At 47.4% G+C, this 19,143-nt stretch overlaps 1 protein-coding gene across 1 annotated transcript; it reads right to left on the bottom strand.

The window, feature by feature from the left end:
- Positions 1 to 2,246: 2,246 nt before the first annotated feature.
- On the bottom strand, positions 2,247 to 12,896 carry chn1 (chimerin 1). Its single transcript, XM_047047781.1, has 7 exons — positions 12,212 to 12,896; positions 10,622 to 10,706; positions 6,062 to 6,235; positions 5,284 to 5,361; positions 4,070 to 4,207; positions 3,312 to 3,417; positions 2,247 to 3,131 (listed from the first exon to the last, which is right to left on the bottom strand). The coding sequence occupies exons 1-7, from the start codon at positions 12,461 to 12,463 to the stop codon at positions 2,960 to 2,962; spliced, it is 1,005 nt and encodes a 334-aa protein (XP_046903737.1). The 5' UTR covers positions 12,464 to 12,896; the 3' UTR covers positions 2,247 to 2,959.
- Positions 12,897 to 19,143: the final 6,247 nt, after the last annotated feature.

Genomic DNA, 19,143 nt, shown 5'->3' with positions numbered 1-19,143 from the left:
CACCCCCAGTAGCCCCAGTATCTCCACTGTACACCTGCCCTTCTCTGGCAAGCCAATGACGGGACAGGCAAAAAAAAATCCCTACAACCTCCACCCGTTCAATCAACCAGTCACTCAACCACCAGCCTCATTCATCACACTTAGAGACAAATGGTCATTTTGGCAATGTCTGAATTAAGAGAGATCTGTGTTCACCCCCCTCTGCTGGCCCCCTCCTGGGTCTCCCAGACCAATCACACAGACCACCTGAATCCACAGACACGCAAGTCCTTCCTGGCTGGAGCACTCGTACGACCCTGGACCAGATCCATTGAAGCTGCTCAGTCATCCTTGTCTTGGGCCAGGCTGTAGGCTTGATGTGGGCCTCCGCTCTGCAGGAGTCAGGACTTTCTGAGGATGTATTGTACGTCTGATTAAAATGGTTCTTGAATCTGAAACGTGATGCCATTGAAACATCTGCTTGGGGACGGCTGGACGGTTCTGCAGATTATGTGGATTATGCTCTCCGTGGACGAGATTATTACGTGTTAGTGGGATAGTACGACTCAAAAATTGTAGCATTTGAAACTACACATTGTTCATTGTTTATGATTTGAGTACATTATGCAATTTATAGTGACTGCATTACATTAGGTGTGGCGTTTCAAAATAAAATGACAAACAATTAAATGGCATCCAAATGGGTGTCTCTTGAAAATTAAAAATCCATTTATCTGTGATAAGTTTAATTGTCATTCAAGTTATTATATATTTAAGTAGCCTATGACGATGCTGATTTTAACCAATTGCAGCAGAGTACATTCGCAGTACTTAACGTCCCTCTGTAAAACTATTACATTCCCGTAATTGAAAGGAATATTTCAGAATGTTTTAGCATTTGTAAATGTAGGTCATCCCTCTGCAGGGGAAAATGTTGCACAGCATTGTCCAATCAATAGAGAAAGGTCAGTTATCTCATGGATCAGAGGCACCATCTCTCTAGATTTATTGTACTGAATTAGATGCAGTCGTCCCACAACAAATTCAGCAAATGTTAGTTTGTGAGCACGAAGAGAGAGTCTTGTCATGGCAGGAGCCCAGCAGTAGTCTGAACTGGAGATGGGTTTCATGGTTTGGTCTACTGGGTTTAGCTCCAGACATAAATTAATGTATAATTAATGTAGATGCAGTTGATTATGGTTTAGAAATGGTTAAGTGATGGGAAGGAAATTGCACTGATTTATCCACCAAAACAGTATATTAATAATATGAATTTGTTATTAGTGTAAAAATCAGCATTACATCTATGTGGTGTGACCGTAAAAACTAGCTACACATTTCCAAGATTTTCTAGTTCCTAAATAGACAGGGACCACATCGAGGCACTCGTACAGACACAAAGAGCCCTCCTCCAACCAGGAGGCAGTGAAAGAGGCACCCAGCACAGAGAGTGCCGAGGGCAGGGCACATTCTAGGCTTTTAATAATCCGACCTAAAAGCAGGCGTTTCCACAGTTACCACTGAGAACAATGGCACATCATTTAATGGGATTTCACATCAAATTAGCAGAGGGCCCAGCTGCTGTAATTCATTTAGGATCGCTGAGGTTCTCCAACAGCAAACACTGGTCGGGATCTCCTGTGAAAATCGGGCCAATCTGGTTTAATTTGGGAAAACGTATGAAAACAAAAATCAAAACAACCTTTGTTGCTTCAAAGCCAAACACCAGGGTGTCTCATCAGTCGGTGTAATGAGTGCGGCGTGGCGTGGCTTCATTTTGGAAATTGTGTGGAAAGACATTTTGTTCGTGGGTAATTAAACACAGAAATCCCTCCATCTCAAACTGAAGAGTGGAAGAACCTATGTGTGTTTCCAGCAATTAAAAGAACTCTTCAGGACGCAGACAGGGGCCGTGCCTGAGGTGTGGTGGGGTTTGGTGTTCATCTCCAAGTGAATCAGTGTGATTGACGTGATGTTGAAGGGGTGGCTGAACACAGTCAGGTGTCTATAGAACTGCCTGTCAATTTGAATATGCAGATGTAAAGACTAACGGCACTGTTTGTCAAGGTCACTCTGCGAGTGCACGGAAATGTAACATGCTAGTCCTCAAAGGACTGCAGTCTGGGAATATTAACACACATGGCACTTAATGCTTAGTTAACAACTTAATTAAATTAGAGTTTAATGCAGTTGATTAATACCGTAGTAATTTAAATCATGGCAAATATACTAATACATTTCTGAGGCAAGGTTTAATAAATTAAAATCATGCGCACAGTATATACAAAAATATTACAATAAAAATGTTAACTGCACAATCGTGCAGTCGGAATGCAAAGAACATTTTAAGGACAGGCAACTGAACATTAAAGATGCACAAACGGCTTGTTTTTCTGGCTCTAAGAGTAAAAGGTAAAGACTGTAGGCTACACAAAACTCAAATGAAAGGCAAAAAGACAGAATCAGTCAACATCATTACAAAGTGTAAGATGGAAAGAAAATACGGTAGCTTATTTCACATCCAGGTACACAATGTTTTACGAAAATCGCCCTCCCAGTCAGGAGTTACTGGGCTGTAAACCTACAGAAATAACAAAGCAAAGTCACAATGCTGACGCACATGCTGGGATATCTCTACAAAGCAACAGGGAAAGAAGACACTGCACCACTCCTGGTCCATCCATGTTTCAACAACCCCCGACAAAAATGGGGAGACAGACATGCAAGTTTAAGGTACATTATCCAACCACGTCACCTGGAAGGAAAACATTGAGGATTTATCATTGGGTCCATAGGAAGTGGAAAAAAAGGATGCATCACAAACGTGATACAAAGATTCCTTCAAACGTAGTACAAATGCAAAAGAAAGGTTCCGTCATATTGGTTCCATCATAAGTCTTTGCACAAAAACTGGTCGGACAGCATCAAGCTGTTTCACAAAAAAATTCTAAGAAAGAGAATTCCTTTCTGATCTGTGTCTTCAGAAAAGGATATCTTCATTCTTGATGAGAAACTCCACCACCTGCCTTTGGTAGCGGATGTCATTGAGAGCTGTCATGGCGTCCAGGCTGGGGTCACGCATGAGGGTGGGTCCAAACACAATACCCAGGTTCTCCGCATTCATAAGGTTGTCCTTCTCGTTCTGTGTCACCCTGGAAGAGTGAGCCAAATCGTAGAATGAAGGCCAGAACTACAGATGTGTAAAATGTCAACAACAAATTGCTAAGCAAAAGAAATTGGTCGTATACAACACCTACATTTTTTTTATAATCCTTATATTATATGTTAAATACAATATCAAAAAAATCTGTGTGCAGCCCAGAGTCGCTCACCTCTTTAAGTGTGCCATGAGGTACCTCAGTGTTTCAGTGTGGGATGTTGGCAACAGAGACAGCGCCTCGCGGAACGCCTCAAGTCTTTTATCTGGGTCTTCAAGCTCTGGGAACCACAGACAAGCACATGGTCAGACTCAGGGCCGGCCTGTCTGGTCACACACAGGCCGTAGAGGGAAACATCAAGGTTTATCTCCGACACTGCACACTATCATGTGACAAACACAAGTGAAATCCCCCTCCAGCGAATCCGAGAAGGATTGTGGAGATGGGTTGTGGTTCTTTGTTGTTGCCGGAGCCTGTGACTGACTGTTGAACTTGGGGCTTTTCTTTCTAAAAATGAGCCGTGAGAGCTTAAGAGAAAAGACACAGTCCTATCTGATGCTCTGTTGCTGTTAGTAGAGTATTACAGCCCACATCACCAGGACTGTTACACTGCTCCAGTGCAATATCCACTCCAATAATCCAATAAAAACAGTGCAATATCAATTCCAATTCTCTTCGTTATTGCATTTTCTCTTTTCAACAACCCTTGTGATCTCAGAATAAAAGACAGGGCCGGGTGAACATTCACTGAATGAGTCCATGACAAACTGTGGTATAATACTATAATTGATTGAAATACTTGCTTACAGTGCAACTACAGTCATCAAAAAAAGCATAAGAATGGCCTCCAGTGTTGAAGCGTGACCAAATAATATCATACACGCTTGGTTTCAACTGAGGGGGGGAAATAAAACCTTGTGTTTTGTACTTACTTGCAGCTTCGATGAATCTGGGGTAGGCGTCATACGTGAGGACAGGAATGGGCAAATCCCGGAGGTAGAGTTTCAGAGCACCCGTGATAATGTTGATATCTTCATAAGCGTTCACCGAGATGTCGGTCTTCTCACCCTCTGGGAACGAAAATATCAAAGACACTTTGTCAGAGAAAGAGAGGAAAGGAGAGATGGCTGAATGTGAAACAGAGGGAAAGGTGTGTGTGTCAGCACATCTCAGTCCAGGAGGCCCGAAAGCGAGCGGAGGAACGAGGAGAGAGTGACACTGAGGGGGAGAGATCTGGGGTGTCTCTGTGTAGCCATGGCAGGGGCTGCTGTCACAGCCTGGCCTGTTTTAGTCAGACCTTTCCCAGAGTTATGCTTGCCCTGGCCATGTCCTAATTCTGCTCAGGCTATGAACATCACAGGGCTGTGAGCTGGAATGACACTCTGTCATGGGTGATCTCCTCCAAGGCGTTCCTGCTAAGGCTTTAGCCCACAGCTCCGGGGCTTCGGTACGGGTTCAAACCCCCACTCCACTGGGCAAACACAACCGCACAATAGCCGCCTCTTCAAATGGAGGAACGCAACATGGTTGGACGGCTTGCGCTGTTAATTTGTCCGTTAGTGATTCCGCTCAGGCAGTGAGCGTGGTTGGCTTGTTGTTGGCGCAGCTGGCTCCTGGTGGCCCTGCACAGCCTGCAAGGGAGGGCCATGTCAGGACAGGCAGCTCTCGCCCAGATGGAGAGTAATCCCAAACACCAACGTGTCACTTTCTCCATAATCCCAAATGCTCTCAGTACCTCATCTAAACACATTAACATTTTTCCGCACTGAACATGAGGCGGATATCGTGTTGAGTAGATGGAGGCGCCGAGGAGCTGGTTATGGTTGGACTGGAGTTGAGATATTACGTATTATTGCTCATCTTGCCTGGTAGCTGAGATGTGTTTACTTTCGTGCTGTGCCTGGTAAATACAGACCGTTCCTTGTCTCTGACTACCGAAATGCAGTTCGAACTCTGCCCTTCTGATCCGAGATTTTCTGCTGTGCAACAGGAACATTTCTGCTGTTCAACAACATGAACTATTTGTATGTTGCTTTGGATAAAAGCTTTTAGCATTGCTAAAAGAATGACATTCCAAATATTATAATAACGCTGTCTGTGTAGAGGTGTGTTTCCAACAGAGGAGGAGGGTCAGCTGCAGACGTACCTTTGTCAAATGCCAGCTTGACCTCCTCAACGGAATCACTGAATCCAGATATTCTGTACAACCCCTCAGAAGTCAGACCTGGAGAGAGAACAGACTGTGTTTACATGACATTAAGGCCATTTACAGGGGGAATCACTTCAGAGTCCCATGTCTAAATAGTGTCGGCTAATTTGCCTTCGAAAGGTCACCATGGGCAATATAGGAAATACAATTAAAGCGTTTAAATATTCATGAGAAATTAAAACATTCCCACAACACCACATGGGGTAATGACATGGGAAGAGGGGAATAGTTTCCTGCACCATCAGACAAAATAACAGACATGAATCAAACTTAGCGGCAGTCACAAAGGAAGTCGAAGATGAGCGTTCTCCATAGCTGAATGATTCATCTAGAATGTAATCAACGGAGGCAGCAGGAAACAGACTAATCTATCCCCCATGTTCCATGTACCATTACCAGGACCCCCATCAGCACTGCTACTCATACAACAAGAAAGGGAATGGTAGCAGACTCATCAGCAGCTTAACTGATGAACGAACAGAGGAACCAACAAGGTGTTTACAGTACTGAACACACTGTTGTGTCATGGCTCCAAATGAAATATCTACAGAAGAACAGGAGGAGGAAAGAGGAGGAAAACATGAAGGGGGAGGAAGACAAAGGAAGGGGATAGAATGGGTATGTGTTGACATGGGCGGCCACTCTGCTACCGAAACGGGGTCCAGCCAAAACAATAGCGTTCCCCCACAAAAGGGGACATCTGTCATCTGCTCACCTCTGGATTCGATCTCTCGTATGCACATGTCCACCACCATGGGCCTCATGGTGTTGTGAGCTTGGATCAGCGTGGTGAGGTCACAGCTGTACACCTTCCTGACGTGTTTCAGGTCGGGCTTGCAGTCGTTGGGGACCACTGGAGAACACTGCTTGTGGACGTTCATGCCACAGTCTGCAGAGACAGAGAGAGGGGAACGTCAACACAAAAGCCTATCAAATTCAATAAAGAGGGCAAAGTCAAACGGAAGAAACTGCACGGTAGACAAAAATAAAGATCGATATAGGACATCATTTTTGTTCAAAAGAGAGCTGAAGTAAACAATATTTATATTCAGTTCCCCAGTTGTTCATTTCCTTTCAGTTGACTGGTCTAATTTGTGTTTTTGCTTGCTAAGGTCTAAATCTCCTTGATCAATATTTGCTGGCAGAATGTCATTGGGCCACTAGAGAACAGCTGAGGACATCAGTCCATGGTCAGCTGCCAGCCTGCTTAATGGAGTCACCTTGAGCACCAGACTGCAACAAACGTCCAAACACCACACATCGCACACACACACACACTCTGCCCCACGCACCACACATACACACACACTCTGCCCCACGCACCATAAACACACACACACACACTCTGCCCCATGCATCACAAACACTGACATTTACTCATCCAAATCCAAATGGTTTATAAAAACAAACCTTACAATGCAAATACAACTTTTAGACATGATAGGACAATGTTGCTATACACGTGGCTTAGGTTGAAAAACAAAACAAACACAAAAAAATAAGGCAAACATCTAGAATACAGATGTTTTTAAATCGAATGTGCTTTTCAGTAATTAATTACTTGCTGATAGAAGTTGTTTGCCTCATTTGTTTCAAGTCGACTAGTTTTGGTTGGGAATGAGTTTCCCCAATCCAGCATTTAGTCTGAAGCAGGCTAAGTGTCTGTAGGCACGGCTGCTGGAGAGCATGTTTCACCTTGTAGAGAGCTCTGCAGCCCTGCAGCCCTGCAGCCCTGCAGCCCTGCAGCCCACAGGGAAGAGACGCACAAATATACTCCTGCTTGGCTTTGTGGCAAGAGACTCTTAAAAGGGAATTAGAGGGACACTGAAAACAATGTGGCCTGGAGGAGAGAGAGGGAGAGAGAGGGGGAGAGAGAGAGAGAAGGGGGGAGAGAGAGAGAGAGAGAGAGGGGGGGGGGGAGAGAGAGAGGGGGAGAGGGAGAGAGAGAGAGAGAGAGAGAGAGAGAGAGGGGGGGGGGGGGGGAGAGGGAGAGAGAGAGAGAGAGAGAGAGAGAGAGAGAGAGAGAGAGAGAGAGAGAGAGAGAGGGGGGGGGGAGGGAGGAGAGAGAGAGAGAGAGAGAGAGGGGGGGGGGGGGGGGAGAGGGAGAGAGAGAGAGAGAGAGAGAGAGAGGGGTCTGCCACACGCTCCAGTCTCCTCCAGATCTGAGCTCACACACAATGGCGTGGAGGCAGTAATTCAAGTGCTGGGAGCTACACTAGACCCAGTTTCACAGACTAAAATGGGGCAGCGCTCCTCCAGCTTTGAGCACTTCTGAGCCCTCTCCAAGTCCTGAAAAGGGACTTTGGACCCCAAAAAAAGAATTCTCAGAGCTGCAACGTCCACTGCCTAGAACGTAGAGTTTTTTTTTTTTCAAATTATCAACGAATTTTCCATATAAATGACCTGCAGTTTCTGCTCCTGCACAACCTATTGATAGACAACCACGAAAACCTAACACAGTGAGGTGTGCATATACTGACAGATAGAACTATACATATTTTGATGAATATGGGCCCCAAGAGAAATTTGGCCAGCCTTTATTCATATGCATTGGTGCAGAAATGTAATTACCTTAAGAGATGGTTCTCTTAAGGGTAGGAGACAGGCGCTGTAATGGCTCCTGTCTCCAGACAGCTCTGCTGAGCTGGTGTTGTGCATGTGTGCACACTGATGTCCCTGTGTCCCAGGTGGGACAGGGGAGAGGAGCAGCCCCCAGGGAGAGGGGGTTGGGGGTGGGCTGTCTGGAGACAGAGGAGAACGCTTTACTGCAGTGTCAGCTCTGTTGCCATGGCGAGGAGCCTCCTCTGAGAATGGGCCGTGCCCTGCTTTGGGTTCAAAGGTTTCGGACACAGAAGCGCAGGTCGGGGGAGGTCGGCTGCTGGCTAATTGACACATTATCACTGAACCTCCCCTTCCCTGTGCTCTCGGTCCTCCCCTTCCCTGTGCTCTCGGTCCTCCCCTTCCCTGTGCTCCCGGTCCTTCCCTTCCCTGTGCTCTCGGTCCTCCCCTTCCCTGTGCTCCCGGTCCTCCCCTTCCCTGTGCTCCCGGTCCTCCCCTTCCCTGTGCTCTCGGTCCTCCCCTTCCCTATGCTCTCGGTCCTCCCCTTCTCTGTGCTCTCGGTCCTCCCCTTCCCTGTGCTCTCGGTCCTCCCCTCCCCTGTGCTCTCGGTCCTCCCCTTCCCTGTGCTCCCGGTCCTCCCCTTCCCTGTGCTCCCGGTCCTCTCCTTCCCTGTGCTCACGATCCTCCCCTTCCCTGTGCTCTCGGTCCTCCCCTTCCCTGTGCTCTCGGTCCTCCCCTTCCCTATGCTCTCGGTCCTCCCCTTCCCTGTGCTCTCGGTCCTCCCCTTCCCTGTGCTCTCGGTCCTCCCCTCCCCTGTGCTCTCGGTCCTCCCCTTCCCTGTGCTCTCGGTCATCCCCTTCCCTGTGCTCTCGGTCCTCCCCTTCCCTATGCTCTCGGTCCTCCCCTTCCCTGTGCTCTCGGTCCTCCCCTTCCCTGTGCTCTCGGTCCTCCCCTCCCCTGTGCTCTCGGTCCCCCCCTTCCCTGCGCTCTCGGTCCTCCTCGGCTGCCTCTCCAACACATCATCTGCCTCTCTCACGGAGGAGCGCTCTGAAACAACGCCAAAAGCAGCTTGGTTGTCCCGGAGCTTTCAGCGGCTCCCCTCTCAGCGCCAGGTCGTGGATGGGAATGGTGGCTGAGCTGTGTGACCCGCCTCTCGGGTTGAAGCTGCTGAATTTGAATGCGCGGTGGAAAAGGAGCTTCTTCCCAGCGCTCAGAGGCCAGCTCCTCATTAAAGAGACATGCCAGCTTTGTTTTCCTTCACGGGCATGATGGGATGAGGCTGGGGGGCGTCCTCTGATGAGAGAATGTGGCACAACAAGCACTGGCAGGGGCTGGCTCCCTGGCCCCGGGCCACATCCAGTTCACACGTACAAAAGGAAAGAAAGGGGGGGGGGGGCGTTTCTTTTTTGGTATGCAAATGCGAACATCATACGAGACTTCGGTGTCCTAGATTCTGGTTATCCGTGGTGGAGACTAGAGGAATGGCAGGAAACAGTCTACGCGCAGTCTCCAAAAATAGGCTTTCCTTCTTCATTTTTTTTATTTATTATCGCGACTGTCGAAATGCTCTCTAAAACAACACATCAATTATTCATCTCCTCACTCCCACAGACATATGTGGGCTTCACTTTGTCCCATCAATAATACATCAAATGCATCAGCCCCTATTATTGTTCCATTCGGTGCAGCTCACCATTTATAGTAATCAATATGTGCAAGCATCCTCCCAGAACCACAAAATGAATATCGAGGAAAGTCACATGGAAATACACATACAGTCTTATGTATAACGCTTTGCATAATTATCTGAACAAAATAAATGATGTAACTTCCTGTGAGACGATGTTATACAACACAACTGAACAATCAATTCTAATTGAAGGGTTGGCGACAGGAACAAAGAAAGCGCTGTTGCATAATTTGTTCCAAATAACAAATATGGTGACAAAGTGTACCGGGCGTTCTCACAGAAATTACAAAGTCGTTTAAATCGAAATATCAGGCCGGACTGAATAAATGTGCGCGACACGTCGTGTGTGAATTCATGCTGACAATTCACAAAGACAGTGCTGGAATGGCAGGATAGTGCACATAAGCCAAAGCCCTCTCTGCATTAGGAGTGCTGACGAGCCTGTGTCAACAGCACTTAACTGTACATTATGATAATAGTCTGATCAATCGAAACCATAAAAGGACACAGTGTATCTGGCTTTGAGCTAAGACCAGTGGCTCCAACCATTAGGCGTGTGAGTACCCGGGCCTCATGAATAATCCTGTTTAAACCCCTTGAGAGGCACAGTGAACCCGACAAGCACCATCTACATTCCAAATCTCGCACTGTTAGTCCAGCTAAACACAATCTGGTCTACGAGCAATTCATTCAAACCTGTGATAAGTATTCATTACATCACAGTAAATCCAACAAGTATCCCAGAAACCTAATTTCTGTTGATTACACAACGTCTCTAATCTGTTGGCGTCACTTCACGTTGGGTTGTTAAAACTCAGTATGACACCAAGCCACACTCTCAATCCCACACCAAAAAAAAAAACAAGTTACCCTGGGAACCCCATGTTATACTGGAGAGAACATGCCGGAACATTACGTAAGGTCGCGAGGCAGAAACAGAGACCAGCATGCGGTTGAGTGACACCAGCAGCGTTGGAGGGAGAGACTGTAAGGTGTGAGAGCATTAGAGCAGAGGGCAGTACCAACCTGTACATTTGACTCCCTGAGCCATCAGACCCCACATGAAGTTGGCACAGTGTTCACACCAATGAGGCCCTCTGAAGGTGTGGACCTGCAAGACAGACAGAGAGAAAGACTTAATATTTTACTATAACGACTCCACACCTTTCCCAGGTTTCCACGGAGACACCCCAGATACTGACACGTTGAACGAGGCAGATTGGGAGAGATTAGCTCTGATCTGGAGAGAGAGGCCTTTCAACGACAGACAGAGCCTGACAGACGAAACGCCTAATCCTCTCAAACTGTTAACGAGCGGCCAGGGTGATAAGTGTCGGAGAGGGGGAGTTAGCCCACTGCGGCTGCGGTGGGTTATGGTGTCGTGCTAGTGTGAGGGGGGGGGGGTGGTTGTTATGTAAATCTGCTACAGCAGCCATAGTACAGTAGGCCTTTTTTCTCGCATGCGGGGAAGGGAGACCTTCACACTGCCAGGTAACAACAGCCTCGGCCAATCAGGCGGCACTGTTCCAGACGTCTGGGGTGTTTTCCTCCGAGGTGATAAGCACGCCTGAGGGACTCTGGCTGCCATAACGACGGGCTGCCATAACGACGCAGCCTCGTAGAGGAGCCAGGTAGGACAGCAGGATCAGGAATGACAAAAACACGTGTGAAAACAGCCCACTCTGACAACACAGAGCTGGAGATGAGGTGAACAACACACTCTGTAGTGCTGAATGATTGAGACTGGTTTTGATTGGCTAGGCAAATCTATTTTTCTGACTGTGGAAAGGAGGTGGGCCTACTTGAGAATACATTTTAAAAAACTATTATTAACCAAAACAAGATGAATAATTGTTTGCTTTGCTTGACATAGCTATTTGGGCTGTTTTAAATTCCCAATTGTAATACAAAAGCGAGAACATTCTTTGGAAGCGTTCATTTCAATGCTCTGTCATTTATTATCCCATTAAAATGTATGAGCCCAGATGGTTTGATGTGGTGGAAGCCTAAGTCACAGAAACATTAGATGCACCTTTAAAATGCTAAAATTGGAGCATTCAGCAGTCTGGCTGCATACAAAAGCAAACAGGAACCTGAAAGTGTCAGCACTTTGAGAGCCTTTGAGGGAACTCTTCTCTCCAGCTTCCCACTTCATTAGCTAGCCCGAGCAGGCTAGCAGTAGCTTGTCAGCAGGCAAGCAGGGGCTAAGCCTGCTGACAAGAGGCAAATGGGCATACAGAGCTCCACCATTCCCCCCCGACCACCGCTTAATCTCCCCATCTGCTGCTCAAACCAGCTCAAGGTGTCTACAGACCGCCCAACAGATTTCCTTTTGAAAAAGGCTCTGTGAATAGACTTTAAACACTTGTGTCTCTCATATGCCCTCTCTAACTCAATACCCCCCCCCCCCCACACACACACACACGCTCCCCAAATGGGCATTCTTCATGCCAACGGCCTCCATAAGAACTCCACACAACAAAGGCTTCCTTATGGTCACAACATGCTACAATTACACAGCATTTCAGTTACATTATGTAAAAAAAGAACAATCGTAATTATATATATTTTTTAACACATTCCCCACAGCAGCTCTTGTGCCGACGTGGTTCTTACCTTGAAGTTGTGGACTTTCTGGCACGTGGTCGCCCGCTCGTTGTCCTTCAGTGTGGCTCTGCGCACCAGTGAGGTGAGCTGTGAATAGGCAAACAGTTTGAGAGGCTGCCAGATCGTGGCAGGAGGCTTCTGTGGTCCCATCCTCATTCCCAGAGCAGCAGCCAGAATCTCCTCCTGGTTGGGTTCCCGCTTGGCCTTGTGCACCAGGGACTTCTCTCCCTTACGAACCTCGTAGGACTCCCGAGATGGCATTGTCACGCTGATCTCTGTCAAAACTGACAAACCGGCTAACCCTACAGAACAGTCCTTAAAGTTAGAGGTTTCCAAAGTCGATTCAGAAAGTCCTAGATACTTAGAACTGGTCTAAACTACGCAATGCTATGCTCATGGTGCCCAATCTTTTATCAACAAGCGGAAAAGCAAGGAGAAATCGATCGAAATAAAGTCCAGACAGAAGAAATCTGTGTCGTCTCTTACAAATCGTCCCTCAACAGAAAACGCTGGAACCAAAAAACTGCTTGGCTGCTGGCAGCCCCAGGTCTTGTGATGACAGGATACGAAGGAGGAGGCAGCCTAGGGTGCTGTTCTTCTGAGGTACCCTGGGAGAGAGTGTATGCAGATGAGTTGGGTAGTTGTGTTAATCCTCTCCTCCCTGTGCTGGGCTGATAGTCTCCCTGGAACAGAAGCAGTACGCTGTGTGAGGATGCTGCCAGAGAGAGGGGGAGGAGGAGGATGGGGGGGAGGGCCCAGAGCTAGTCACCAACGGATTAGATGGATCTCACCGGCCAATGGGAGCGCGGCTGCTCGTGCTCTCCGGTTGCCACCCCCCCGCCCCCCACTCTGCTTCCTCCTTCATCAGATATCCAAGCAGAAGCAGTGGTAGCGAGGCTGAAAGAGAGCGTGGGTTGATAATGAGCAATGAATGAGTCATGTATCAACCGTGGGCTCCCGGCTGCATCACCAACGACGACAGCAGTGGGCTGTTGAGGAAAGGAGGCTATTTTCAAAAATCCGGTTGCCACCAGCATTTTTCTTTTGTGTGTGTTATGCGTGGTCCTGCAAAGACCTATGGTGAAAAACTGTACAGCACGATGCTGTTGACTTGAGAGTGCCAATAGTTTTTCACATCTACATTTTCCAACTACAAATAGCTGTGATGAAGAGAAAATTCTCCCGAATGTCTCAGTCTATTCCCAGAGCTACCTAAGGAGGGATGATGCAAATCTACCCTGTTTCTATGCAAAAATATCTTCTGTTTTTCAGTCACCAGACACCCAAATGAGCCACGACCCAGATGTGCTCATTACACACAATTAAAAGCCCCTTTGAATAGATTTGAGCTTTGTTTTGCTTCCTGGCTTCAGATATAAACAGATTAAAGTAATATGCAAATGAACATAAACATGTAGCTGACCTAAATCTTCCCTATGTGGATTTCTCACTCCAAATATGTCATGAAAAGAAAAGCACACAATCCGTTTTTTTATATTGAATATTACAGCACTTTCAAACAGAATGAATATGTGTGATACTCCCTAGTATCCCAAAAATGTACAGATGGTAAATGAGGCAAATACAAAACAAATCCCAAAGATGGATGACATGTTATATTCATAAATCAACAGGAAGAAGGATTCGATTATTATACTCGGATGCTTGTGTGCTTGTCTGCAGCGTGTACTGCTGGTGTGCAAATTGGGTATCATCCAACTCACAAAGCACTGTTCTGGAAGGGATCTGCGACCTGCTCCAATCCGCACCGCGAGTCAAATGTGATTAAACTCCCCCACTCCTGCGGCTGATTGGAGCTCCGCTGGTAGGAAACCGTTCTGACACTTCAGAGTGAAGACTGGAGGTGGGGCGACCCAGCGTGACTGCACTCCACTGCTCCTCGTGAAATCAATAAGGGGAGAGCTTATTGACAGTTACTGTACCCCCCCCCCACACCCCTCCACTCTCTCCCCCGGTCGAGATATAGAAAACTGAGAGCCTGAACAAACAGCAGGCTTTGAAGATCAATGCAGGTAGGAATGATGGCAGCCCAAACTGCGCCGTGTGGGTGACTGGGAGAGACCAGAGGACGGACATGAAAGGCATGAAACGATGGCGTCCGACGGAGCCAGCCTCTCCCGTGTTCTGGACAGCTCTCGGCTGCTGCCACTCACCCTGAAGACCCGGGGTGCTTTGGGAAGCTTTGCAGCGTAATTGCGCGGCCCGCTGTTAAAGTGTGGTGCCAGAGTGGGACTCCACGGATGAGGGTTACTTTGAACGCAACTCTAATTGACACTGATTGATAAGCTCATTCCTCAGACCTATCCTGGTTGGGCCTGCTGGGGCAGGATGGATGGATGGATTGGGGGCCCTTTTATCATGCATCTTAACGTCCATCTGGACCCCTTGAATCTCTGTATGTCCACACCTGCTACTTCTGTCAGATGTGAGGCCTCCGCAGGAAACGGACATTTCTCCTAGAACATGCGTGAGCCAAGCACTCCACATCTCAAGTGTTACTTGGTCGCTTATGTTGCACTGAGACAAACATCCTCCCAGGCCGTTTGTACACAAAAGCAGAGTAAACCATCAGAGAGGAGGAATACAGGTCAGGGGTTAAGTAACAGCCTCGTCAGCCAGGAGAGCAAGGTCATTATATAAGGTAATGTTCTTTGCCTCACTGACCTAGCATCCACGTGGAGTAGACATTAAAGCACAAAGCGTCTCTCTCTCTCCGTCTCCCCATCAGGTCATTAACTCATACTGGACCTAGCTCCAGCACACAGCCATTCACAAAGAGACAGGTCTAAATAATTAAGCCAGAGAGCATGGTTTGTGGATGTTAATGGGTTATAAGGCATTTTTAGTGTTTCTAATTACATTTATATTTATTCATTTAGCAGACGCTTTTATCCAAAGCGACTTCCAAGAGAGAGCTTTAGAAATTGCATAGGTCACTGATAATAACAACAAGATAGCCCCCAAAACATTGCGGGTAGCCAGAACATGAAGCACACATTGTGAACAACCGAAATAAGTGCCAAAGGGAAGAACCCTAAGAGCATGTCGTTAATTGCTGTGAACGATTGGGAGCGTGGATGTTTTGTTTCCGAGGTAGTGCTTATGTAAGGGTGGGTGGTGGTGGGCTGTGGCCAGCGACGGAATGGATACACAGCAGTGAAAGGCAGTTAGGCTGCCGAGGGAGCACTTGCCCTCCACTCTCCCTCCACTCTCTCTCCAGCCTTGAGTGAAACCACGGTAACCGATTGTAACGCGAGATTGCGTAACCATAGTTGTGGGACGATCGAAATAGCCAGAACTAGGGCATTCATGAGAACTGGAACATTCCTCGTGAGGTCAGTACATTGATCCCCAAACTAGGGCACTAACCAGGGCCAAGGAGAGGGTCAATACCGGTCTTATATATCCACAATAATCAAGATAAACCTGTGGACACGTACAATACTCCATTGTACAGTGGATTTGGACAAGGCTGGATCAATCTACTGCACCAGGAAGTGGATTTAGTGTTGACATTAAATGGGAGCAAATTCAGTTTCTGCCTCTATTTTATTTTAGTTTTCCACTGTGAATCTACTGGGTTGCAAAACACAAGGAACCGTAGAAAGAGACACACTGCAGTCTTCTGATGATCGTCGGGAGCACAGGCTTAATATCGCTGGACGAAATGGACTCTAGCACAGGGCAAAGTCATGTTAGTTAATGACAAAGAACTGACAAAGAGAATGTGGCTGCAGAGAGGAGTTGCCTCCCCTGGCATGGTACAGAACACTAGAGAGTTGAGAGAGGGCTGCCTCAGAACACAACCCTAACTCCCCCAGTTCCCTCCACCACATACGGAGCACAGTTGCCGGAATTCTCTATGATTCTGCTTGCCTTGCGAGAAAGCTGAGAAACAAATTACACCATATTGTCGCAGGACAAATAGATTACCTTGCTGTGGCTGCAGTCTGGACAGTGATGTATGGGGCGCTGCTATCACACATTTTCCCCCACCAACCAAGGGCACAGAAGGACAGCTATGTTTAATGCACTGCTACTCTATTGTGTGTTAATACAGGCAGCGTTTTACCTGGTTTATGATCTCTTGCTGTGTATCATTGTTTGAGCTATCAGTGCTTGAAACAAATGAAGACAAAAACATGCTCGTTCTTTTTCAGTTACCAACAAGGTTTTTGGTTCTGTATTAACTGCCTTCGAAAAACAGCATTTTTTTTCAGAACCACAGCATCCCTGTATTGTGATCTGCTGATTTTTTTTCTTCTTTATTTTTGATGGAAGGAACCAGCTGGTTGTAGCCGGGGGTGTGTTCTCCAGAAGCTCTCAGCGCACATAGAGCAGCGGTCTACAGTACACACTGGCCTTGTATCTTTGCCTCGGTGTCCATATCTCTCTGTGGGCTTTCAAAGGAGTTATGCAACTGTGATGGAGTCAGATGGCTGAGCGGTGAGGGAGTCGGGCTAGTAATTAGAAGGTTGCTGGATCGAGTCCCCGCCGTGCCAAAAAATGACGTTGTGTCCTTAGGCAAGGCACTTCACGCTACTTGCCTTGGGGGGAATGTCAGTGTACTTACTGTAAGGTGCTCTGGATAAGCGTGTCTGCTAAATGACTAAATGTAAATGTAACTGTGCTGTATGGGCAGAATCCACCAGCATCGCAGGAGGGAGCTGATATTGCCTCAGCTCCGGCTAGCAGTCATGGAGAGAGGAGACCATAGTTTCAAAACAGATGTGATTTTTACACATGGGAGCAAACTGCATTCCTTAAGTTTGCGCACTGCAACATAAATATAATCTTTTAAAAATCGTCCAGATTCAAACCAATATTCCGGTCATCTCAGATGATGTTCCTGTGCTCTGTCCCAGGTCCCAGATCTGTCTGTCGATGCATGATTCAGCTGTGGATTAATGCCCATGTTATTGTTGATCACATTTGGTTGGCGGTAACAACATCTGTTGTGTACCGTCGCGTTCCCATGGGAACGGCGCTGGTGTGTCCGTACTTCCTCGATACACCGGCTCTTATCTTGTTTGCTGATATGAGCTCCGGAGTCCCGCAAGGGGCCAGCTCTAATGTACGCATTAGAGCTGCCGATGTTTGAATAATTCAATCTGCGTAGCTCATCCACCGAACAGACACTGCATCCTGAAACACATGAGCGCCTTCGAACAAAACAAAACCTGCCCGACAAGCGCAAAAGCTTGCCCGTCTGTTTCCAAGACAAGGCAGGCCGGCCTTGCTAGTTATACAGGCTACAGTAAGCAATATCTGCCGTGTGTGCGTGTACCATTCGAACCGACCGTAACGAACCCAGAGCAAGCCCGCGGCCAGCACTGAGGCGAAGTTCATCTGTATTCCCCCTGTGGTTCTGTAGCATCCGTTGCTGTCAGGTTCAGATGAAACCAGACCGGGGTCAGCTGTAGGAGTTCTGTGTCTGCAGGCAGAGCTCACATCTACAGACGCCAGGCCATGAATATAAACTCTGTCAGACTGACAGGAAACAGAGGGCTTGCTGGACATCTGGGCATTCCGCGTCTGAGGAGGGCGTCGTGTCCATGTTGTCCTGCTGGTTAGCATATCAAAGACAGCATGGCAACATCGCCGGTGCTGTACGCCAGAAGGATGAATGTGCAAACTGGCGCTGAAAGCAAAGTAGGGAGAGCGACTGTACTGAGCGTGCTCAGACTAAACAGACACAAAAGGGAAAACGTGTGTCGTGAACTGTCCTCACATGAAGGAGTTAAAACACGTTTATGAGGTCAGCATCGAGAGCAAATAGTCAGGCAAGGCCCAAGGCAGGTAGAGTAGGGCAGTGAGTTTATGTAACTGTTGTATAAACTGCAGGGAACAACGACTGAACAAGGCCTTATTGTCCCAGGTTGGCTGGTGTTCACAGGAGCCCCCCACCGCCTCAGCAGAGTTACAAAACAGCAGGGAAAACCTCCTGGTGCAGCAAGTCAACTGTGAAGAATGTTCCCAATCCCGCTCTGCTCACGCTGCTGTTCTCGGAGCAATGTGCGATGGTCAGTTAGGACCTAACCTCATCTGGGACCCACAATCTCCCCAGTGTAGCGCTCACACACACCACTTTCCCTGGCTGATAGCCGATAACAGTGAGAGCATGGTGTTTCCCTCAGCTTACTGTCTTAGACGGAGACAGCGCTCATTTCCTAGCGTTCCGCCACCGGATAAACACACAGGCAGCCAGTCACAGTCTCACTGAGAGGAGCCGTCTTGTGATTTGGCCTCAAAACATTATTTAATGGATTAGACCCTGGAGTCAATGTGATCACGCAGCTAATGTGAGCAAACCACTCGCACTGAAAAACAATCATTGTGGTTGTTGAGGTACAATATATACAAATAGAATGCTATGCCATACATGTAAACACACAGTTACACACACTTCATCTGTATTCGTCTTCGCGAATGTTTCACAGGAAAAACATCAAAGATATTGTTTCATGAATGCTTAGCCTTTCATGTCCTGGCTGAACTCAAAAGTGTTTTTCATTTTCAATAGGAAAATAGAGATGGTTATGGTTCAGTTTATAAAGAAAGCTACCTCCGAGCATTTGATTCAACAATCTACTGCTTTCTTCTCACCGTGAAATCAATGCTGCTCTCTCACTTTTCCAATTTCCCGAAAATCTGGTTTCAGTTTATAGGCGAGGAGAAAGACTCTCTAATTAATGACATTTCTCTCGGTGTGGGGGAGTGGGGGTGCAGAGCCCTGCACAGCGCTGGGGCTCACAGGAAGCATGCCTTTGGACCTTTACATCTCCAGAGTCCTCGCCAAAACAGATGACCAACACAACACTGTCACCCCGTCCCCACATTCCAACAACAGGAATTCTAACAGGAATTCTAATTCCTGTTGGAACTCAGTGTTCTCTGGACAGGGTCAGGGTTCGGGCTGG

This window comes from Hypomesus transpacificus, chromosome 23 (assembly GCF_021917145.1).
Source record: "Hypomesus transpacificus isolate Combined female chromosome 23, fHypTra1, whole genome shotgun sequence".
In the NCBI taxonomy this organism is placed as follows: domain Eukaryota; kingdom Metazoa; phylum Chordata; class Actinopteri; order Osmeriformes; family Osmeridae; genus Hypomesus; species Hypomesus transpacificus.
The sequence above is the reverse complement of the archived record's forward strand: the minus strand, read 5'-3'. Positions and strand labels throughout refer to the sequence as shown.